The sequence below is a fragment of the Hydra viridissima genome, unplaced genomic scaffold (genome assembly GCF_058129835.1).
Source record: "Hydra viridissima isolate aposymbiotic clone 2 unplaced genomic scaffold, HvirCarnegie_v1 scaffold_13, whole genome shotgun sequence".
NCBI classification, from domain to species: Eukaryota; Metazoa; Cnidaria; class Hydrozoa; order Anthoathecata; family Hydridae; genus Hydra; species Hydra viridissima.
In genome coordinates, this window is record NW_028324312.1 from 5,765,517 (window position 1) to 5,787,204 (window position 21,688).

The 21,688-nt window shown below is 29.1% G+C and overlaps 3 protein-coding genes and 1 long non-coding RNA gene across 6 annotated transcripts; all 4 read right to left on the reverse strand.

Moving 5' to 3' along the window:
• Positions 1–3,769: 3,769 nt before the first annotated feature.
• LOC145195170 (uncharacterized) lies at positions 3,770–7,340 on the reverse strand. The gene is made up of 7 exons (XM_090070790.1): positions 7,016–7,340; positions 6,617–6,866; positions 5,912–5,996; positions 4,754–4,831; positions 4,523–4,617; positions 4,315–4,426; positions 3,770–4,038 (listed from the first exon to the last, which is right to left on the reverse strand). Exons 1-7 carry the CDS (start codon positions 7,089–7,091, stop codon positions 3,901–3,903), a joined length of 834 nt encoding a protein of 277 aa, XP_089926916.1. The 5' UTR covers positions 7,092–7,340; the 3' UTR covers positions 3,770–3,900.
• On the reverse strand, positions 7,332–9,246 carry LOC145195367 (3'-5' RNA nuclease TATDN2-like). The gene has a single exon (XM_080073198.2). The coding sequence runs from the start codon at positions 9,138–9,140 to the stop codon at positions 8,193–8,195; it is 948 nt and encodes a 315-aa protein (XP_079929324.2). The 5' UTR covers positions 9,141–9,246; the 3' UTR covers positions 7,332–8,192.
• A 1,575-nt stretch (positions 9,247–10,821) lies between these two features.
• On the reverse strand, positions 10,822–13,737 carry LOC149880174 (uncharacterized). Of its 2 annotated transcripts, XR_016446267.1 has the most exons (4): positions 13,429–13,737; positions 11,410–11,453; positions 11,229–11,330; positions 10,822–11,063 (listed from the first exon to the last, which is right to left on the reverse strand). It is a non-coding gene; the product is annotated as an uncharacterized LOC149880174 (long non-coding RNA). The 2 variants fall into 2 exon arrangements; XR_016446266.1 differs by lacking the exon at positions 13,429–13,737 and having other exon boundaries at positions 10,827–11,063; positions 11,410–13,260.
• Positions 13,738–16,636: 2,899 nt separating this feature from the next.
• On the reverse strand, positions 16,637–21,651 carry LOC145194689 (uncharacterized). Of its 2 annotated transcripts, none has more exons than XM_090070423.1 (8): positions 21,374–21,651; positions 20,214–20,654; positions 19,841–20,059; positions 19,251–19,562; positions 18,767–19,045; positions 18,051–18,671; positions 17,647–17,873; positions 16,637–17,555 (listed from the first exon to the last, which is right to left on the reverse strand). In XM_090070423.1, the coding sequence occupies exons 2-8, from the start codon at positions 20,515–20,517 to the stop codon at positions 16,881–16,883; spliced, it is 2,637 nt and encodes an 878-aa protein (XP_089926549.1). In that variant the 5' UTR covers positions 20,518–20,654; positions 21,374–21,651; the 3' UTR covers positions 16,637–16,880. The 2 variants fall into 2 exon arrangements, with proteins under 2 accessions (XP_089926549.1, XP_089926548.1); XM_090070422.1 differs by having other exon boundaries at positions 20,214–20,493; positions 21,374–21,648.
• Positions 21,652–21,688: the final 37 nt, after the last annotated feature.

The following is a 21,688-nucleotide window of genomic DNA, read 5'->3' on the forward strand; positions in this document are numbered from 1 at the left end:
AGTGAGCTTTCAAATGTCTTGTACTGTTATAAAATATAAATGCACTTCTAAAAAAGAACAAATTTATATTATTTAACAGTACAAGACATTTGCATAATACAAAGGATACGCGTTTGTTTCTTACATAATACTATCAATAATATTGATATAGGTTAACTTACTTCGCCGTATTGCGGACACCACATCTGTTCTTTTCAGAACAACATAAAAAATTGGTATTATTTTGGTTATAGAAATTTAAAAGAAAATTTTAAAATGTTGTTGTTAAAACAAATGCACAAATACAAACAAATGCAGAAAATTATTAGAATGTTTATACGGAGGAAACGTTAAAGATAGAATGAATGATTTTTAGCAACTTTTGCTTTTGTAACAGTAATGAAGTGCTTTTTTTATAATTTATCATGAAAATAAATACAATAAATATATTATAGAATGATATTGTTTAATACCGCATTTCCAAAATTATTGTTGCAACTTCTACATATATTGCGTTGCAAAAAATTACAAGGTTGGCTCAAACGATTTTCATTATCTTTTAAATCTCATTTAATATCGCTATGATAAGATACTTTTATAAGGTCTGATTTTGAAACAATATTGTACACTGAGTTTAACAGATATATCTGCGTAGCAACTCAACAAATATCTTTCAACGATAGACTGCAAACCTCTGCAATTTTTGTACTAAATATTTTTTTTGAGTTGAGATGCATTTTAATAAGGATCTTAACAAATTACCAAATAAGTTAATTCTGTGATTAGGGTCTCCCAAGTGATTGGAATCCCAGGTGGTTATAGATACTGACCAGGAGCATATCTCACTTACATTACCGCTCAAAGTCCACAATAAATAATTAAAGTTTGATTAATGTGCTCTGTTCTTCAAAAAACTCTCTTTTCGCTATGATGACGCCTTAACAAAAGCATGAGATTCTTTCCGTCAATTTTCCATTTCAAAAGGATTAGATTTTAAATTCTTTGCACCGATATTTTAATTTCACTTTTTGTTCAATCTTTCTATACGGTTCACATGATTATTATTTAAGTTTCACATCTTAAATAAGTTTCACTTCTTAAATAAATGTAAGCAACGCTTTTTTATTATTCAATAATATAATGGCACATTACATATAAGAAACAGATTTTGTTTTTTGCATTCAGTTTAACTTCTACGGAACCATCTGTTAACTTATCATCTGTTGAATTATCATCTGTTAAGTTATCTGTCGAATGCTTCAGGTGTTATAAGTGGTATTTAATAGGAGCTTTAATATGGCCACATTTAAAGTTTGTATGTCCTTCACCCACCCAGGTGCTCTTCACAGCTTGGCTTGATTTATGTATCTCCATCTCAGGAATCGCTTTTAGCTTGATATAAATAACTTTTACAATTCGAAGTGTACATTATTATTCCTATTCTCCGAAGCATCACGAACAAACATACTTAGCTTGTTCAATTAGACAATTCTGATCTATTAAATAGTCCTTGGTATTATAATCTAACAAAAGGAGTTCGAACTGTTTGAGGCGCAACATTACGAGTTGAATGCTGATTATTTTATTTGACTGAAGACATTCTAAGACAAAATCAAACTTGTTTTTATTGAAAATTTGAATCACTGGATAAACTTACAATAACAACTTAAATAGAAAAAACTATAATAAAATTGCAATGAAACTGGTGGAGCAAAGTAAATTTACAAAATTAACCTGAGATCACCTATACCAATTGCAGCTTCACTCATTTAATCTATATATCAATAATCAATTAAAAAGTAAACTCGTCAATCCAAGATACGTTCAGATACGTCATAGATACACCGATTGAAATAGCAATTTTTTATTAAACAGTCTACGAAAAAAGAGCAAATTTTTATAAAATAAAGGAGCTATAGATTGACCGTATGGTATTAAGATTGACCATCAGACCCAACTTACTTGATAGTATTCTTAGATTTACAATATGTGGAGTAATTTGCTTAAAGAACCACTTTTATTCAAAGCGTAAAACTTCTTAGTTTTTATTCTTTAATCTACTTTAAACGCAAATGAAAAAAAAAATTTTTTAAAGATTGCAGAAGAATTTCTTTTTAACTAAAAGCCTCGCTTAAAACAAAAACGAAGAAAACCAATCTACTTAATTCTTCAACTTGCACAAGTAATTCTTTAAGCATTTAGCATTTTTTTATTTAACTAAGTGTCGTTTCATAATTGTGACGACCGTGGTTGTGAAAACTAAGCTAAAACTAACTTTTTCGAAATTCCAAGTTGGGCACGAGAATATTTTAGATGTGCTATCTTTACTATAAAGTACATAAGTTATTTTTACTGTATAAGTTATTTTTCGTGTCAATGGGAAGAGAGAAACATGAGAAATCGACTAAAGACTTGGAGAAAACCAAAAAAAATCATTTCAATGTTGACTTGTTAAAAATTTTAAAATTATTTTTGTACTATTTATGTCAAAGACATAAAAAGTTGTGACGGTTAGACATTTTAATCTATAATCTGTCAGAAGACCTGTACCACACTCGGAATCTTACAAAGTTACAATGGGGAGACCGGGGCTAGTTGGCTACGGTTTTAGTTTTTGAGCTCTGTACATTTCTGGGTAAACTTTCTAGAGGATATCAATTTGCAGTTCAAAAGAATATGAATTTGGCAAGCACATACAAGTGTCAAACATTAAAAAAAAAAAAAAAAATAGTGGCGCAAAAAGGGCCTCCAAAAAAGAAAAAAATGTGCAAACTTACGTCGGCCCGGGGTAAGTTCCTATACTCTCAAGGTAAGTTAACACTATAAAAAGCGACAAGTTTAGTAACATTTAGCATCTATTTCAAGTACATCTTTTTTATGAAAACTCTAGATAATTTTTATCCAACAATTATTTTGACATTAACTTTTATTGCTCTTAAATCGATCGAATAGACTTTTCTTTTATAAAAAAGCATCAGCAGCCTTTTTTGTAACATTTTTAGAATTTACAGGCCTGCCTACTTTTCTTTTATTATTTCTCATGTCTGCAGATCTGTAGTGTTATATAACTTAAGTGAATTTACGGCTAATGCGAAAAGTTCTAAGTTGGCACATGTTGCCAACTAGCCCCGCGACCATTGTGCCAACTAGACCTTTTGCTCACAAAATGGCTTATAAATCCCCAAAAACGCGAAATATTGAGAAACACAAAATGTGACTGGTTAGAGTGAACCATACAACACCTACATCTATTCGAGTATACTTATAGCTAATGCTATTGCTTTTTAAAATTGAAAAAGTAATAATTAAAAGTTACAAAATTAGTAGAAAAACACAAGAATTGCTATGATTTTTATGCGCATGCGCATATAGCCCTGATACCACACTGAAAGATGAATTAGTTAAGTCGGAAGGCTCCATGTGAATTTTGGAAATTTCTGGTGGAAAACGCAGTGTCAACTTACCCCTTTAGCCAACTAGCCCCGGTCTCCCCTACATTTAATAACACGTTCATGAACTTATGAATTTATTTTTTTGTATTCATTTGTAGTTTTTCATTAAGCACTAATATTCTCGTCGAGTCTCTGTTCTCCAGTATTTGTAAATTTATTGCATAAGCACGACGAATATTCAGCGAGTTAACAGAAATGCATAAATGGTTGCGCCAAAAATAAGGTAAAAACTGTAGGTGTTAACATTAAGATGCGCTTAGGTTTCTCTTCTCTCACAATTATGTTCGATTGAGGGTGCAGAAGAGGAAAATCACGAAATGCACATAAGATACGTAGCAGTCAACCAACCAAATGAGTTGAAGTAAAAATAATATAATACAATATAGTTACAAAGTAAAGAACATCAATAAAAGAACGCTTCCATTATTTTATTGAATTCTCCGCTTTGTTTTAATTAAGACGAATTTTCTTAATAGAGGCCTCTGGTCGCTGGAGACTTGGAAATCTTGGGAGGGACAGGTTGTCGTGGCGGTCTGTAACTATCAACGCTCTTATACCAATCAGCGAATTCTTTACCGCGAGTTTTGCTCACGTATTTAATTCGCTCCTAAAGAGAAATCAAGCGGTAAAAAAACTTTAACAAAAAAATATGGCAGCTTCATCTTTTGAATGCGGAACTGTATTATTAATTTCAACTGAAGAAAATTTGAAATTTCGTTATTTAATAATAAATATATTGTCTTTTTTTTTAATTTTATGCCGAAAATTTTTTTAAATTTGCTTTGTGAAAATCTTTATAATTTTTTTTTTTTTCCAAAATGAATTATTTGGTGAATTATGCTTCTTGCATAAAAATTAAATAAGTAAAAATTAAATATCGTACCAAACGTTGTAAATCTGTGTGCATTCTTCTTTTCATCAGCGACATTGAGCTAATCACTGTATCTTCAGCTTCTGATTTCTCAATTTGCTCTTCTGTAAGCGGAACACATTGCCTAAAAAATAAAAAACAAATATCGATAGATAGACTAAAAAAAAAATTTCGCACAAAATGAAAGAAAAAAAAAAACTTAACAAACATTTTCATTTACCTAATAGTTTGTGGTCTTACTTTGAATAAGCAAGACAAAGCTTTTACGTTCCAAATTCTTGGGCAAACATTTCTCAACTCCTCAGCTTCTGAAATCTAAAAAGTACAAAAAGAAATTAAAATTGTGAACTCAATAAATTAATCGAACTTGTGCAAAGCTTTGGTATAATTTTTCTTAAGATTTTTGTGTGCTAAACCTGTTTTGAAATAATAATAATAATAAAAAAAAGACCTGCTCTTTGGTCATCTCATATGAAAATGTTTCCAATAAGTCTCCCCTCAATTTGAACAGGAATTCACCTTTAGCAGGCTAAAGATAAATCAATACTTAAAACTGGTTCAATTATTTATACTTGATTACTTAGCTAAATTAACAAACTAAAATTCTTTAAATAAAAAAAACAATTATATAGATAAATAATAGGTACAATAGTATTTTATAGCATTCTATGGCATTAAAACATAACACATTAAGTTTTAATGCATGTATTGATAATTGTGTTTTAAATACTTTGACACAAAGATAAAAACTTGATTTTATGAGGATTAAAAATGCTGCAAGGCACTATGGCAGATTTCTATTTATAAAGAAGACAATATAACTGGTAAATAACTTAGTCACAGGTGTAGAGTATACATTATTTGAAAATAAACAAAAAGATACAGAATGAAAAAGAGCAGAAAAAGATATCAGAAGATAAATGATAAGATAAACGAGATGACACTTGATTTGTGCATGCATCTTTACAACTTTAATTGACACAATTCTTCAACATTTAATTTAAATGATTTCACTTTGTTCGCTTTGTTATTCAAAATTGTTATCAAACTTATTTCACCAGAGCAAATTTTGCTCAAAAAAAAAAAAAAAAAAAAGATAAAAAAATAATTATATAATAAGAAAAAATTTAGTAAAAAAAAAACTTTTAAAAAAAATCTTTGTTTAGTTTTTTAGGATGTTTTCAAATTTCTTTTTTTTTTACAACTGACCTTTTATTCAAATACACGACACTTGCATTTTACTTGATAACTGAAATATTAACCATATATATAATATTTTTATATAACATATATGATGCCTGTATATGACTTAGTAAGCCATACCACTGAAACATAACAGAAGTTTAATTACATATAATTGCTGAACTACTAGATGACTGAAAACAACAGAATTGATGTTAATTTTGAACCTCTGAGCAGTTTTGATGCATGAAGTATTTAAAGCTGGAATTAAAAAAAGATTGCTAACCACTTAACTTTAAAACATATTTATAAGTCAATAAATCTTTTATAAATGTCTCAGTTTAATTTTAAGTAAGAGGCTTTTGATTTTCATCAGTAAAACAGTAAATAAAAAAACATAAACAGAAAAAGAAAACTTCTTTTATACTTTTGTATACTCTTCTGGATAGACCTTGGGTGGTGGATGATAGCATATGATAGTATGACGATCTTTTGACAGAAAAACCTCAGGCCTAAAGAAGAGAAAAACATAATGTAAAATTAACTAATGCATTTTACGTACAGCATATCAATTTTATTTAGATTTAGGAACCTTTACATTTGGAACCTTTACTAAAAAGAAAGCCAGTATACTTTAAAATTGAGTCACATTGTACTTTTCTTATGTACTTATCTTTTTACAAATTTTTTTAATTTTAGTTTTAGGTTTATTTTGTTTTTTCTTTTTGCACTTATTAAATTTGGTGAAAGTTGTGAAAATGGAAAAAACTGCCACAGTTTTTTTTTTTGCAATAATATATTTGCAAAATAACTTAGAAATAAAGGCTAACATCTGCAGTTTAAAATTTAAATAACCTTTTACAAAAAGATAAAGAATAAGCATAAAGTTATCCTAAGTTTTATTTATTTTGTACCTTTATCTTTAGACAGTCCTAAAACAGTTAAAAAAAACCCTGTCATCTCTACAGAATGCAACATACAGTGAGTGATATGATAACTTTAATTAAAAGCTTAAAATGAATTCTTTTGTTTAAAACAAGTTTTTCTCTTAAAATCAATAAAATATTATACACATATTTTACAATTTACATAAACATTGAAAATATATCCATATTTTCAGTGAATAACTTACTTAATAAGCAGCTGATGCATAATACTTTCATCTAACTTGTCATCAAGGCGACCTGTAGTCAAAAACTCAATTTGAGGCTCCTGCCTCAATAGAATTTCTTCTTTCTGTAGCTGAAAGTCTGATTTAGCTACTAACTTCATCTTTTGCTCTAAATATTTTCTCCTTTCTGCTGCACGCACCCAAGACATTTTACCAATAGTATGTGGTGTTTTTTTATTCAAAGGTGAACCGATACTAAGCAGTCGTATTGCTAAAAGACACAATAAGGTAGTATGATAAAAAAGATTTTTCTTAATCTGCTAATAACAAATTGCTAAATAATATTTAAGAAAAAAAAGTTTGCATAAAAAGAAAATTAAGAGGATGCTTAAGAAAAAAAAAAATGCAACAAAGAAAAACCTTGAATAACTGAAGTAAGCTTAGTGTAGTCAAACTTGTTTCTGACAGCCATCATAGTACTACTGTGTATCATCATTTAAACATCAAATCCTTGAACATATCAAATTCAATATAAAAGTAAGAACTTGATACGAGAAACCTAAATTTACAAATATTAACAGATTGTTATTAGATTCAAACCAGTCAATAATATTGAAAATGAAATTTTTGTAAACAGGTTTAAAAAGGCTTACAGCTTAAAACTTCTTTACTAAAAAAAGGCTTACAGCTAGTCTTAAACTTTATCAAGGCTTTATACAAAATAAAAACAAGAACATCATTCAAACAAATTAGAGAAAATTGCAGTTTACTCTTTTTTGTTTGCACTTTTATCTATTTACAAGGGTTCTTTTGAAATGATAAAATGCAATTAAATATATTAATACATAAAACATTTGAAATTTTATAAACCAAAAAACCATTTGAAAATGAAAAGAAAAAAATACATAATGATATTAACAAAAACAAAAAATCCATATTTAAATTGAAGTACAATTTCATACAATTATCACTGAATAATAAAAGTTTATTTTTTACAAAAATGTTTTTCAACAAATTTATTTACAAGAACATATTCAGTAGCAATTCAAAAAAGTTAACTAAAAAGGTTCAGATTAAAAGTAGTTAAAAATCTGAAATATTTTTATCAACAGGCCATGCCACATATTATGTATTTACATTTATTGTAAAATATAAGGTCAAACTTTCCTAAATACATTGTCTAAGTTATAATATTCACAATTCAAAATATGTACTTAATTTTAAAATTCCACTTTATCGCCATTAAAAATTAACAACATACAAATATGTCAATAGTGTAAACTTATTGAAAGATTTATGCAAATTATTTCTTTAGTACTGGTATATATATATATATATATATATATATATATATATATATATATATATATATATATATATACATACATACATACATTTATCAGTGTGTGTATTACTATCTTATCTGTAACAAAGTAATAAAATTATGAGTATTTATGAACCCTAAAAATGTCTGTAATAGTCTATATGATAAAAATGAGGCAAGATATATAACAAGATACATAACAGAATAAATAACTATCATTAAAATTTTTACTTAGAAAAAAATTATTAGCACCACATTTATGGTTCTAAATTATCATAACTTAAAAATTTTCCGAACATTCACACGACAGTTATCTAAAATAATATCAATACCCTTGTTTTTGATAAGTGCAATTTCTTCAGCCACAAATAATACATTACCTGGATGACTGAACTTGCTTTTTTTTTTAAGTCTCCTAGGTACAAAATAGGGAGCATCGGTTTCAAGTAGTATTCTGTCTAATGGGATGCTTTTTACAACTTCATGAATAACTTTTGCTGAAGAATAAGAAACTAAATTTGTAAAACCAAAATACATGTTTGGAAATTCATTTACAAAGCGATGCAGCTGGGAACAACTTCCAGTAAAACAATGAATATGAATTGGCCAATCTCTCATATTTTCATCACACAAAATTTCATATACATAGTCTTCTGCTTCTCGAGAATGTACAACAACAGGCTTTCCAACTTGCTTTGCAATTTGAAGTTGTCTGATGAAAACTGATTTCTGCTCTGAAAAAGTCGAGGGTGAATTATAACGTGAGAAATCCAGACCACACTCACCAACTGCTACAGCTTTTGGATGCTTTAAACATTCAAGCATTTTTTCTTCAAGATACTCATTAAAATATTTTGATTGGTGAGGATGTAAACCAAATGTTCCCCAAATACCATCTTGACTAAGTAGATTTAACCATTTGCTAAAGTCACTGTAAACTGATACACTACTAAAAGATCCTATACATCCTTTAAAATTTGGTGGGAAGGAGTTGGATTGAATGAAGTCTTTAAATGATAAGTTATGATGTTCAAACCGCTGAAATACATAATCAATATGACAATGTGTATCATATAAAGGAATATCATAGTGCGTTTTATCTCCTAAAGATTCAATAAAGTCAGAGTTGATAAACTTTGAAGTAACTTTAAAAAATGGACAATCTTCTTTTCTATGATTTTCAGAATGGCATTGAGAGCATACTGACTGCATACTTGCCATGAGACATACAAGTTTAAAAGATAATTTTTTCTAGACGCTCATTCTTGTTAACAAAGCCAATTCTTAATTATTTATAGTACTCCTGTTAATAAAATATATAAGTTATTAGTAAAAACGTATATCCTAAGTTTCTATACGCCTATATTTCCAAATTAACATTTAATGCTGTATTTTACAACAGAGATTTTATTTCACAGAAAATTACAAGTTTTGCAGCATATGCACACCAGTTTTTGAAATATTTTTCAAAGAGCTGATGGTTTTTGTAAAGTTACTAAAAATAGTTACATCTAAGTCGGGGATAAACGGCTATAATTGTGAGGTTAGAAAAAAATTAACATTTTATTTTTATATTTCTCAATGTTGAGTGACGTTATGAACAAGGCAGTTCCCTTTTTTTACTACCATAGAATCACTCGCGAGCACACTTTGTTGTAACGGCAAATAGGATGCCTCTTCGTTTTAACGACTTTGAAATTAAGCGATCTAAAACGCTATAAACACAAATAATTTACATTGTAGAGTGGGATATGAACTGTTAACTTTTATTTTTTGATATCAATCAATAACAATATATTTCGTGTTAATAAGAATGCTACAAAAACACAGGTTATTGCAAATAGAAATTCAGTAATAAAGCGCTGTGACCTAAAAAAGATAAAGAAAAGACAAAAAAAAAAAAAAAAAAAAAAAAGAAATAGAAAAAAATTTAATCACATAAAAGTAGAATTTCTCAAAAATTTATATATTAACACCCAAAAACAAGCTGTCAAAAGAAATAAAATGTAGGTAAGATAAGCAAAATAATGTATTTGTATATATTATATATTATATATATGTAAATTTACAATATTTACAAACAAAAAATTATAAAATGTACATATAAACAAAGAAGAAAGTTATAGAGGTAAAGGGTGTTCCAAAAAAGGATACACTTGTATGCAATAGAATAAATTCCATGTTTAGTTGTCTGTTTTAGTGGGAGAGTTAAGTGGTTATAAGTGACTGATTTTAGGTTATGCCCACACGTTGTCCTATTATCAAAGTAGTTATGAAATGTGGTAGATAGGAGATCGTGTTGTTGATCCAAGACAAATGAAAAATTTAAGGACTGAAATAAGTCACAGAAACGAAGAATATTTGATATTAGTTGCAAAATGTCACTAAAGTAATTTCTCGGACAGAAAAGAGTTGTTCGTATTGCTCTATTTTGAAATGAAATAATTTTAAAAAGAGACGATTTTAGATTGTCTGCAAACTAAACATCCATATCGTAAATGTGAACCGAAAACTGAGTTATATATATATAGTAACGTTTCAAAGTTAATGTCATGTCGAATATGCCGTTGGAACGGCCTAATTTGAGAGTAAAAAAAATTTTTTGATGAATTTTAAGAAAAGTTGTTATTATGACTCCTTGTCTCATAAATTACCCAGACAGCCTCCCGTTAGAGGCCCAATGCTGGCCCAGTTCCGCTTGCCACAGCGGCGCGATGCCGGCAATTGATTACGGCCCAATGTCAAAACGGCCAATGGCCCAGCATCGCTAGCCAGCACTGGCCCGGGATCATTTTCCAGCATTCGTCCGTAATCGTATGCCAGCACTGACCCGTTACTTTCAACCAATATACATTCACTAACGCGCTATTATTAGCCATTTCTAATGTGATATCGCACAAAAAGCAAATACGAAAGTAAATATTTTTTGATATTTATTCCAGTTCAAATTGACAAAAATAACTTTTAAATAGAATAAATATTATTGATAGTTTGAAATAGTGCTATTTAACCAACGAGTTTTTTCGTTCTTCTCAAGCCTTTCGTCCACCGTTTCGATCTCCTAAAAGCTGAAAATACTCTTCAGCCAACGCTCAAACTCTTCGCTTGATGCTCCCGAGTTTAAATGATTTAGTTTTACAGCACCTAAATACAAACATTAACTTGACAAAATTATAAATATAACAATTTAACACATACAAATATATATATATATATATATATATATATATATATATATATATATATATATATATATATATATATATATATATATATATATGTTAAATAAAAATAAAGATTTCTTCTTACCCAATAAAATCTTTCTTTTCTTCAAGTTTTCCACTGAAATAACCAGCTCTTTTTTAACAGCTGTAAAAATCAGGATCTCTTAGAAATTTCATTCTTAAAATTCTAGTAAAATAAAAATAAACATTTACAAAAATTACTTAAAATAACTGAAAGTATAAATTCTAAGCATATTACTACTAACCAGTGCAATGAAGTGTTCCTTCACTCACTTTGGCAAGAATCCATCTAACAGATGAACATCGATTGAATGTCAAAAAAAATTAATGAAACTGTTTATTTTAACAATAGGTTAATGTGCATTTTATTGCATATACATACATATATATACACATATAGTTATAGTGAATTCCAAAAATGAGGAGAGTGACCATTGACAAAATAATTTAATGAATATAATAAAAGCATCAATAAATTAAAACCTTAAAAGTTATAAATTACAACCTTTAACTTAAATGCATGACTACATTATAGTGTACATGTATATACTAAAAATACCAAAAGTATCTCAAAAATCTAATGCGAAAATACGAAATACGAAATGTAAAATACGAAATCAAAAACAATTTATTAAACATTTATGAGAATCATTTCTATGCCAATTACATTTACCAAATGTAATTCCTCCAATCAGCAGCTATTAAATGCATAAATATAGACAATGTTGTTATAAAATTGTTATTATTAGGAAAAAAAATTACTTAAGACACAAGTAAAATTAACCTAAATAAGTTAAATATTTCAGTTACTACCTCATATAAAACTATGTATGAAATAAGCATATTAATTTTGTTAGTAATAATAGAAGAAAAAAGACTTAGTACAGATTTCAACAAATTAAATTATAACAAGTGAAAAAAGGGTGAAACAACAAAACCATCATCAACTTGTTGAATACACACTTGAGAATTCTGTCATCTAAAATTGCAATGTCTTTAACTTTATCACAGTGCAATACTGAATGTGATTCTTAACAGACTTGAATCACACAGGTTTTTTAAAATTAAAACCTTGCAAAAGATACAGAACTGGACAAAATGATATTTTGCTACTTTTAATCAAAGGTAAACCATCGATATTCAACTGCCATAGGGAGCTGAAAATTTTGTAATTTTATTATAAACATGATTTAATATTTGTTAAACTAATTGCTGAACCAAAATAAAAATTATAACCACCTGCTCGATATGCAACTATAAAATTGTGTTGAGTTTTTCAAATAGGCAAATCAGGATGAAACAGACAGAGAATACACAGTAAAGATGACAAAGCAGTCAGATTAACACTAAACTGAACAGCCCAATCAGCTAATAGGGTAGTCAAATCTGATGAAAATGTTTCATCATCATTATCATTGCTAAGATTTTAAATATGAACAAGTTCAGTTTCAACATTACATTGTTATCAGAAAATATATTAAGTATAGTTCCGAAAACTGAATCATTATTATCTATAACTTTTTCACTTATAGCAGGAAAATTGTCTTTTGTAGATAAGTATGAGGGGCTATCTTAACAAAGGAGTTCTGTGGATTAAATATTTCACAATTGATATCTTCATTAAATCTTTGTTGCAAGCATTTTGAATCAACTCTAACTATATATGTAACAAGAACAATACATTATCCCGAAGTTAAGATAGAAAAATATATAAAGATTTAATTTGGATGGTTCACTCTTATACTGAATTGCTAAAATGAGAAAAGTGATGATTGACAAAGTCATTTCATGAATATAATGTAAATGACAATAGATTAAAACCAAGGTCACTTAAAATGAGTTTAAAACTAACTTAAATTAAATAAGATTATTTTAATGACAAGTTATAATAAAGGAACGTATAATAATAAAAACAAAGATAAATTAATAACAACAAAAACAACAACAAAAATGAAGATAATAACAATACATATATTGTTATTATCTTTTCTTTGTTGTTGTTATGCTATTATTTTGTTATCATCTTTATACATACATACATACATACATACATACATACATACATACATACATACATACATACATACATACATACATACATATATATATATATATATATATATATATATATATATATATATATATATATAAGTTTCTAACTTTTATATTATTTATATATACATACATATAAATAATATAAAAAATTTTTTATTTAAAAACTTGATTATCTTACAGTTATTGTGATTAAAACTTAATCTTCTAACCTTTAAATAGCCTTTTCTTTGACCATTTCTGTTTTATTGTTAAATCAATCTTGCATGAGTGTTATTCAAACTGTTTAAATATAGAAACATAGCTAAACTTTATATAAAATTACTGTAACGATATGTGCTAACATAAGTGAAATTTACATTATTTATATCATACGACATCTAAACTTTTTACAGTAGCATTTACTACTGCAAGAGTTAGGATGTAGCAATTGCAATTCTAATTACAACATAATTATACGTTTTCACAAAAAAGCAACATTTTTTTTAATAGCAAACGTACATTTGCTATTATTATTACAATACGTTTTGTAATAATAACATAATAAAAAAACAACAGGAAAAGCAAGAAATTTGCGAAATATATCTTGTAAGCATTTGTCTTCGCGTCTATAAAATATTAATGGATGACGCAGAAAATATTCAAAATAATGGCGGTTATGGCAAAACGACATTCGGCCAAAACTCTGTAGCCGCCACAATCGGGCCATTGTTGGCCCAATATCAAATGCCATCGCAATGGCGTACGACTACTGGCCAGAAGCATGCCAGACTCGGGCCAGTACTGGCCCGTTACTAATCTTGTCGTCACGGCGTGCGATGATTCGCCGGAATTCTGGCCCAGTGTCGTAGGCTGTCTGGGTATGTCCGGGAGGTCTCATCGCGATTGAAAAACTATGACATTGTTGAAAAAATTAACAAAGCACTACAAACTTCTGGATATATTGACAAAATACAGACGTAATATTTTCCAAATATACTCCGGATTGAAAAATACCAGTAACTTTTGCAGGGTTTTCAAACTTTAGGTAACAGAGAAAATTTTGTTATGCACAATTATCACTAAGGTAAGATCTGGTTAATTGATTCTTCAATGGACCTGTAAGAGATGGAAGTGCAACCTGCTGTTTTTTTTTGCGAACCATGCTCGTTGCGCATTGTTACAAATCTTTTGCTTTTAACAATAGAAAATAAATTATATTAAAGTCTGTCGGATTCGTCGAAAAGTCTTGGTCTCGTCTAACCAGTCACATCAACTTCTTAGTTATTCATAGAATCAGGTTTTAAGCTTAATTTTTATAGCTAGATTTCTTAATATTTTAAGAAATAACGCTGATTATAATATAGAAATTGAGATCATTTACTTAACTACTTTAGTACATGTATAACTAGAGATGTAATAAATAATACAAAATATCAACTAGTTTTGTAGCTACCTAGAGCATATTGGTTTCATGTCCAGGGAACTACTCCATCTACTATATTACTGTAGACTTCTGGTATATGAATATTATAGAATTTTCTATTTTTATGTTTAACAACAGAAATATAAACAGTTAACGATAAATAACTTATACATAGAATGAATGTAAATACAATAAAGAAAAAAATAGTTTGTCATAGTTTTAAAGAATTTAGCAAAGCCAATTTATGGTTTACCAGATATATATAAACTAATTTTTATTTGACAAAAACAAATGGGTTATTATGTGCCTTTTATGACAAATGAAATAATATATGAAAAATGAAAAACGAAAACATGAAATATCTGGCCGCATTTTGCAAGAAAATTGTAAATTTGAATAACTTTTTAAAAGGTTTTGCACTATCAAATGAATTATAAAAAAGCCCATTACAAAATACACCTACTAAAAAACAATGCATAGTGGAATATATATTATGGAACTTATAGAGTAGTCGAGGCAAAAAATGGCGACATATCGGAAAAAATACTCAAAAAATACACAAAATTAAGCCTGGTGAATGAAGGACCAAAAAGTTGAATGAAACCTGACCTTGACAAAATATTTTATTGAAGCTTTTTTATATTTTGCTATACTTTTTTTAATCATTTTAAAATTATCCTTACAGCTCTATTTTATCATCGACGGAACTTTGTTTACACGAAAAAATTTCCCAAATTTACAAATGTTTATCTTGGAAAAATGATGAAAATCTGTTCGTGCCGACAACTAATTTCCTTTACCTAGGTGTAATTTGTTTAGTAATTTGTCAATGCGTGAAGTAATTACTTAATCCTGAACAGTCTTGTTAAACAAATGCAATAAAAGTTTTAGTTAATATTACGTGAGTTTCTGTTTTAAAACTGTGGGCAGCCATTTTAATAGATTTTTTTGTTGACGGGTGAAAATTTAGAGTTTGTCGGAAACTCGCATGGCTCGCTGATTTCTGCGGCCTCTTTGATGTAAAACAATAGGTTGCACGTCCATCTCTTATAGGTCCATGATTCTTCCAAATTATATTTTGTTTTAATGTTTACCGAGTTTTTAAACAGATAGTTTGATAGAAAAGTACGGGAATAACAGTCATATTTTACTTAAACCCTCCGGAACACGTTCTAATAAAAACGAATCAAACTTCATTTTTTTTAAATTAGTGATTTGGTCTTACATAGTTGTACGTATGGACAAGCGAATCAACCTTCATTTTTTTTTAACTTGTAATTTGGTCATTTTTAGTTGTACGAATAGACACGCAAACCAGCCTTCATTTTTTTAAAATTTGTTATTAAAACTATCGCATAAGATTTGTGCTTGAAACGAAAAAAATTCTAAAAGTTTAAGTTTTCAAAGATAGTTACTCATAAAATGTCATAATTCCTTCTGAAAATTACAAACAACATAAGCATCACATGACTTTTTTTAAAAAAAGAGAAATTTAGACAGAAAATTCTGGATGCAAGTACTGGCGATTGAGACAAAAGGTAAGATTTACACTTGTAACTTTTTATCTGAAATTTAATCGCAGAATTTGACACAATATCAAGGTTACAAAAGATGCATCATTTTACTCAATAACTGCTGATACAGCTTAAGGTATTTTGAAGAAAGACCAAATAAATATGGAGTTCACGTAGTATCATTTGGCAGACAAATTTTGATTTAACAAGTTTAAAAACATCCCTTCCGCTTTAGAACATTAATTTCAGATTTACTTAAATACGTAAAATAGTTTGAACTGAGCTTTAGAATTTCAGACTCATCATTTTAGAGAAAACAGTGGTTTAGTTTTTTCCCTTTGAAGCATTATTTAACAATGCTTTGAAGCATTATTTAACAATGCTTTGAAGCATTATTTAACAATGCTTTAAAATACTCAACGTTTTGAAACATCTAATAATGATTTGAAATGCCCAATGTTTTGAAACGCCAAATAATGGGTCTACATTAACAAGACAAAGTTTCTCTTTTAAACGTTCAAAATTACGTTTATTATAGAAAAACAAAGATCAGGTAAACAAAGCTTATTTATAATACATGCTTGAAAAAAGTAACTTAGAGCGATAAACGTGTGAAAGACTAACGCAATCAACTTTTGATGCATACAATAAAAACTTTATTTTAAAACGCAATATAAAATACGCAGTTACTTCCAAAAGACCGTCAAAAAGCGCAACAAAAACTATGATTTGTCAAGCATAATCATTACTGAGAAGGTCCGAACCTTTGCTGAAATATTGGCATTCCATTTTGGTTTCGTATAACCGCCTCACCAATGGCTACCAAATCACTGTTTAATAAAGTTGTAAATTGAAGATTTCCAGGCAGAACACCTTGTGTAAATAACTGTAAACCACGACTGGAGACCGGTATATTTCCTTCTGCTTCAACTGTAATGCCGTGAGGTAAATCTTGTTGATGCTGCGCAGCATCAACTATTTGTCGACGAAGGGTTTCACTATTTAATTGAGTTGATTCCAGCTGTCTATCTAATGTTTCTTGAAGATGATTACTTTCTTCTGTAGTTAAATGACGTACCACGCCTTGTGAATTTTCACGTAATGTACTTTCTCGAGCTAGGCTTTCTCTAAGAATACTTTCGCTAATTTGCCTCACTACACTTTCAGGTACTTGTCTTGTTTGAATTTGAAATTGGGGAGAGTTGCCTGGGTGTGGATTGATGGTATAAAGAGTTTCAAGTGTAGTACGAGTTTGTTGTTGATCAGAATTTCCGTCTTGAGAATTAGGCGACGATAAGTAAGTTGAGCCGTTAACAGTTTGTAGTGCAAGGTTACTCATTGTGGCTAATGTGACATGATGTTGATTTGCCTCAATACAATCTTGAGAGTCAATATCATCCTTGCGGTATTTTTGCTGATCCTTTTAAAGAATTAAAAGAATATATAAATCTAGAGAAACAACAAAACATTTCTGATAAATTGGTTACAATTTTTAGAACTAAATTTAATACTTTTTCTCTTTCTTTTTTTAAATTTGAAGCAGCTCTGGCTAATCTTGCTGCAGTTTCAGCCTCAACCACAGCTTTATGCTGTTGAATAAGAGGTTCAGGGGCAAGTTCCTCAAATGGTTTTGGAATTTCTGGATTTTCCACGTTATGTTGCTTTAACATATGCTGAATAAATTTCTTTGGGCCTGGTTGCCCTTTTCCACAAACTGTGCAGTAATAACGAAAAACACCTGGCACAACAAGATATTTAAGTTAAATAATATTTTTCTTTCATTTTGACTGTTAAACAAGAGTAAGAACATATTTTAAACCTTTTTGTTTAAGTCCTTGTATCTAATATATAAGCTAAGAAGCACATACATAACAGTTATATGAAATTCAAAAAAAAAAAAAAAGAAAAAAAAAACCTGTATGGGAACGAATATGCTCCCTTAGATTATCTGTCCTTGCAAAACTCTTATCACATTGCTCACATTTAAATGGTTTAACTTTGGAGTGAGAATACAAATGGCGTGTCAACTTATCTTTACGATAGAATGTTTTTTCACAACCTACATGGTTCTTAAAAGGACAAGGAAATATTGGTCTATCAGGTGCATGTATCATTAAATGTCGCTTTAACTTTTCTCTCCTTGAAAAACCTTTGGCACAAACCTCACATACAAAATCCTGTGTGGCACTATGCATACCCAGCATGTGATTCTTTAAATCACGAGGTGTCTTAAATGATTTGGCACAAAGTTCACACTTCTGTTCTTTATCACTATGCAAAAGCTTGTGTCGCATTAGGGCTGCTTTATTTGTAAAGAGCCTTTCACATTGATCACAAGGATAGCTATGAGTTTCTTTTGTACTATGTCTTTCTAATTTGTCTTCAGTATAAAAACCTTCATTACAAGTTTTACATTTGAATAACTTAGTATGCTTGCGCCTGTGTTCCATCATAGTTGTGCGACTAGGAAAAAGAAGCTGACAAATTGGACACCGATGCAATGGATGTCTTGATCTTCCTCGCCCTCGTCCACGTCCTTGATATAAAATTAACAAATACACATGAACACTAGACAAGAAACTGAGAAAAAAACTAAAAATATATATTTAGAAAAATTCAGTCTAAGCACACCTCTGCCTAAAGAGAAGAACTTATGTATATTTTCAACTGTTGGTAACCCAGAAACATCATCTATTGTTGATAACATAACTGGTTCTTGTTGGGTATTTACAAGGTTAGAGTGAGATGATGGATCAGGGTTATGACGCCGAGGTGGACGTGATTTTCGCTTTGCTTTAGGTGGCAGACTTCCATCATCTTCCATTTCTTGCAAACTCTCTTCAACAGTAATTTGTTCCTTGCTAGTTTCAAAATGCAAATAAGATTTTCCTGGTGGACGACCTCGACCTCCTAAATATATTAATAGTATTAATCTTTTGATTAAAAACTAAAAACAAAAAGTAACAAAATATTTTTGACTAACTTAATTTTATGTAATAATGAAGTTTAAAAAAACAAAACACATGTTCAATTATTACATTTTGATCATTTAAAATTCATTTAAAATCATAACTAGTTAATTGAAACTATAATATAAAAAAAAGACACAGCATACTTTTTTTAACTGTAACAGTTTGCTCATATTTTGATGTTGCATCATCAGCTAGCTGTTCAGATGTCGTATTTTCTTTATTCTGAATGTCATCTTTTGGCTCACTTTCAAGTGACATAAATGAATCACGAAAGATGGTATTCTTTGCAGCTGCTAACAAAATATTTTGATTTTCAAGAATCATTGGGTTGTGAAGTACAGACTTGGATGATTTGGGAGGTTTGCAAACTTTTGATGTTTTATGAGCAATATAATCTTGGAGTTTTTGGAAAACCTGTTTACAACGCCCACATTGATGAACATCATCATCTTCATCTAGTGAAAAAAAAATTAAAAGGAAATTATCACATTTTCATACCCAAATTATTTTCATACCCATATTATACCTTAAACCATTATTATACCTCATACTTTGTAAAGTAATTTAAGTTTATCTAAGTACCATTCTTGCTCTTAAATTTTCTGTTATATGTAATAAAAAAGAAAAAGAAAAAAAAAAAAACTTTTTGAATTATGAAATCTAGTATTTTGGAATGAATGAAAAATTAAGCGTTATAGTTTTTAAACTTCAAATAAAAGTTATTGTGCTGTACCTGATGAATCATTTTGGTCAATAACTTCTTCCTCATCTCTTTTTTCATCAGATGTGTGCTCCTCATTCTCACTTTGATAATGCTGTTCAAGTTGGTCAGAGTTTTGTAAATGACTGACTGATATGTCATTTGAAGCACTATCATAGCTGTTGTTGGAGGGTGTTACAGTTGAAACAAGCTTTGAGAAGTCAAATATACCTGTATGGCCTCCATATGTTGCTAAACAACAAATATCATGCTTATAACCTACAGATAATTCATGTTTAACTTATAGGAAAAATATGATAATTTAACTACACCATGATAAAAATAATATCATTTTAGTTTACTAGAAAAATTCTGAAATCAAAATCAATTATATTTTTTAGGTTACCTGATGTGTATTGGAAACCACCAGTATTTGTATAACTCTGCCCAGAAGATATATAAGACTCTGAGTTAACATATTGCTGCTGATCTGATTGCTGTTCAAGACTTCTTGACCAATGTGGTGAATAAATATGGGAGTTACCTTGCTGAATTGAATAATTTTGTTCAGAACTTGATAACAAGTGATGCTGTTTCTGCTGTTGCTGGTTATTTTGTGGATAAATAAGAGTTGGCAATGTCGGAAACTGTCTGTCAACTTGCTTTTGTCGTTTTTGATGCTTTTCCTTAAGAGGAACAATGTCTTTCATACAGAAATAAAATTCTTTGCATTTGGATGACAAAAAGATAAGATGACAGCAAAAAAGTTTCTATTTACTAAACTTAACTTTTTTCTTTATATGTAACTTATTTAAAACAGCATGAGTAACAAGATATCAAATTTTTTCTAGAATTAAAAATAATAAAATCAAAACTATATATATATATGTGTATGTGTATATATATATATATATATATATATATATATATATATATATATATATATATATATATATATATATATATATATATATATATATATATATATATATATATATATTGTTGTGCCTTTAACTTTTAACAATATATCATTATTAATAGTATTAAAAGTCTATTAGCATTGTAAATGGACTAAAGAAAGTTGATATTTTTGAATAAGAGGCATTTTACGAGAACTGCCTTAGCATAAAAGAATCATAGACTAAATACAACCGTTATTGAAATCTCGAAACAAAATGGTAAATTATACATTAGGGGGTGAAAGCCCAAAAATGCTTCCCTTAAAAAAATATTCGATTCGGGAGGGAAGTAACTTCAGGACCAGAAAAATAATTGACTATTGCATTCAAAGCTTGTAAAGATACAGATTTATTATTTCTTAAAAGGTAATTTGCATGTTTCGTTAATGGTAAATCTGCTCTGTGTTTTATTTTTAAGATGTTTTTTAATGATGGACGCCCGAATTTTTACAAGCTAAGCAAAAATACAGGGGGCTGATTCAAATAAAGATTATGTGAATGATTTGATGTCAACTAGGTCAGTAGAGATTCTGTTACACTTGTAGAAAAGAATTGGACAAGAGAAAAGATATTTACCCAAATGTAAACTAAAACCAACTTCTTTTACCTCAGGCATTGCTGGTTTCACATCCGACATATTTTGGACGTGGTCTCCCAAAGACCCACCATTTTGAATTTGAGGAAGGGTGCTATCAAAATGCAAACTGACATTTCTTAAACCCTCCATGAAACCTTGCAATGTATTTTAAAAGTAAATAAATTTGAATACTAAAAAATTAATGCTTTGATAACACGAAAAAAAGGTTCGTTTCAAACTTTTCGTTTGACTTCGCTAGTTACGAAAAAACATATATCAGCTGCTTTTCTCGCAAAACAAAATTCTTTACCAAACCTCCTGACGTAAAGCTCTGAGTTATATATT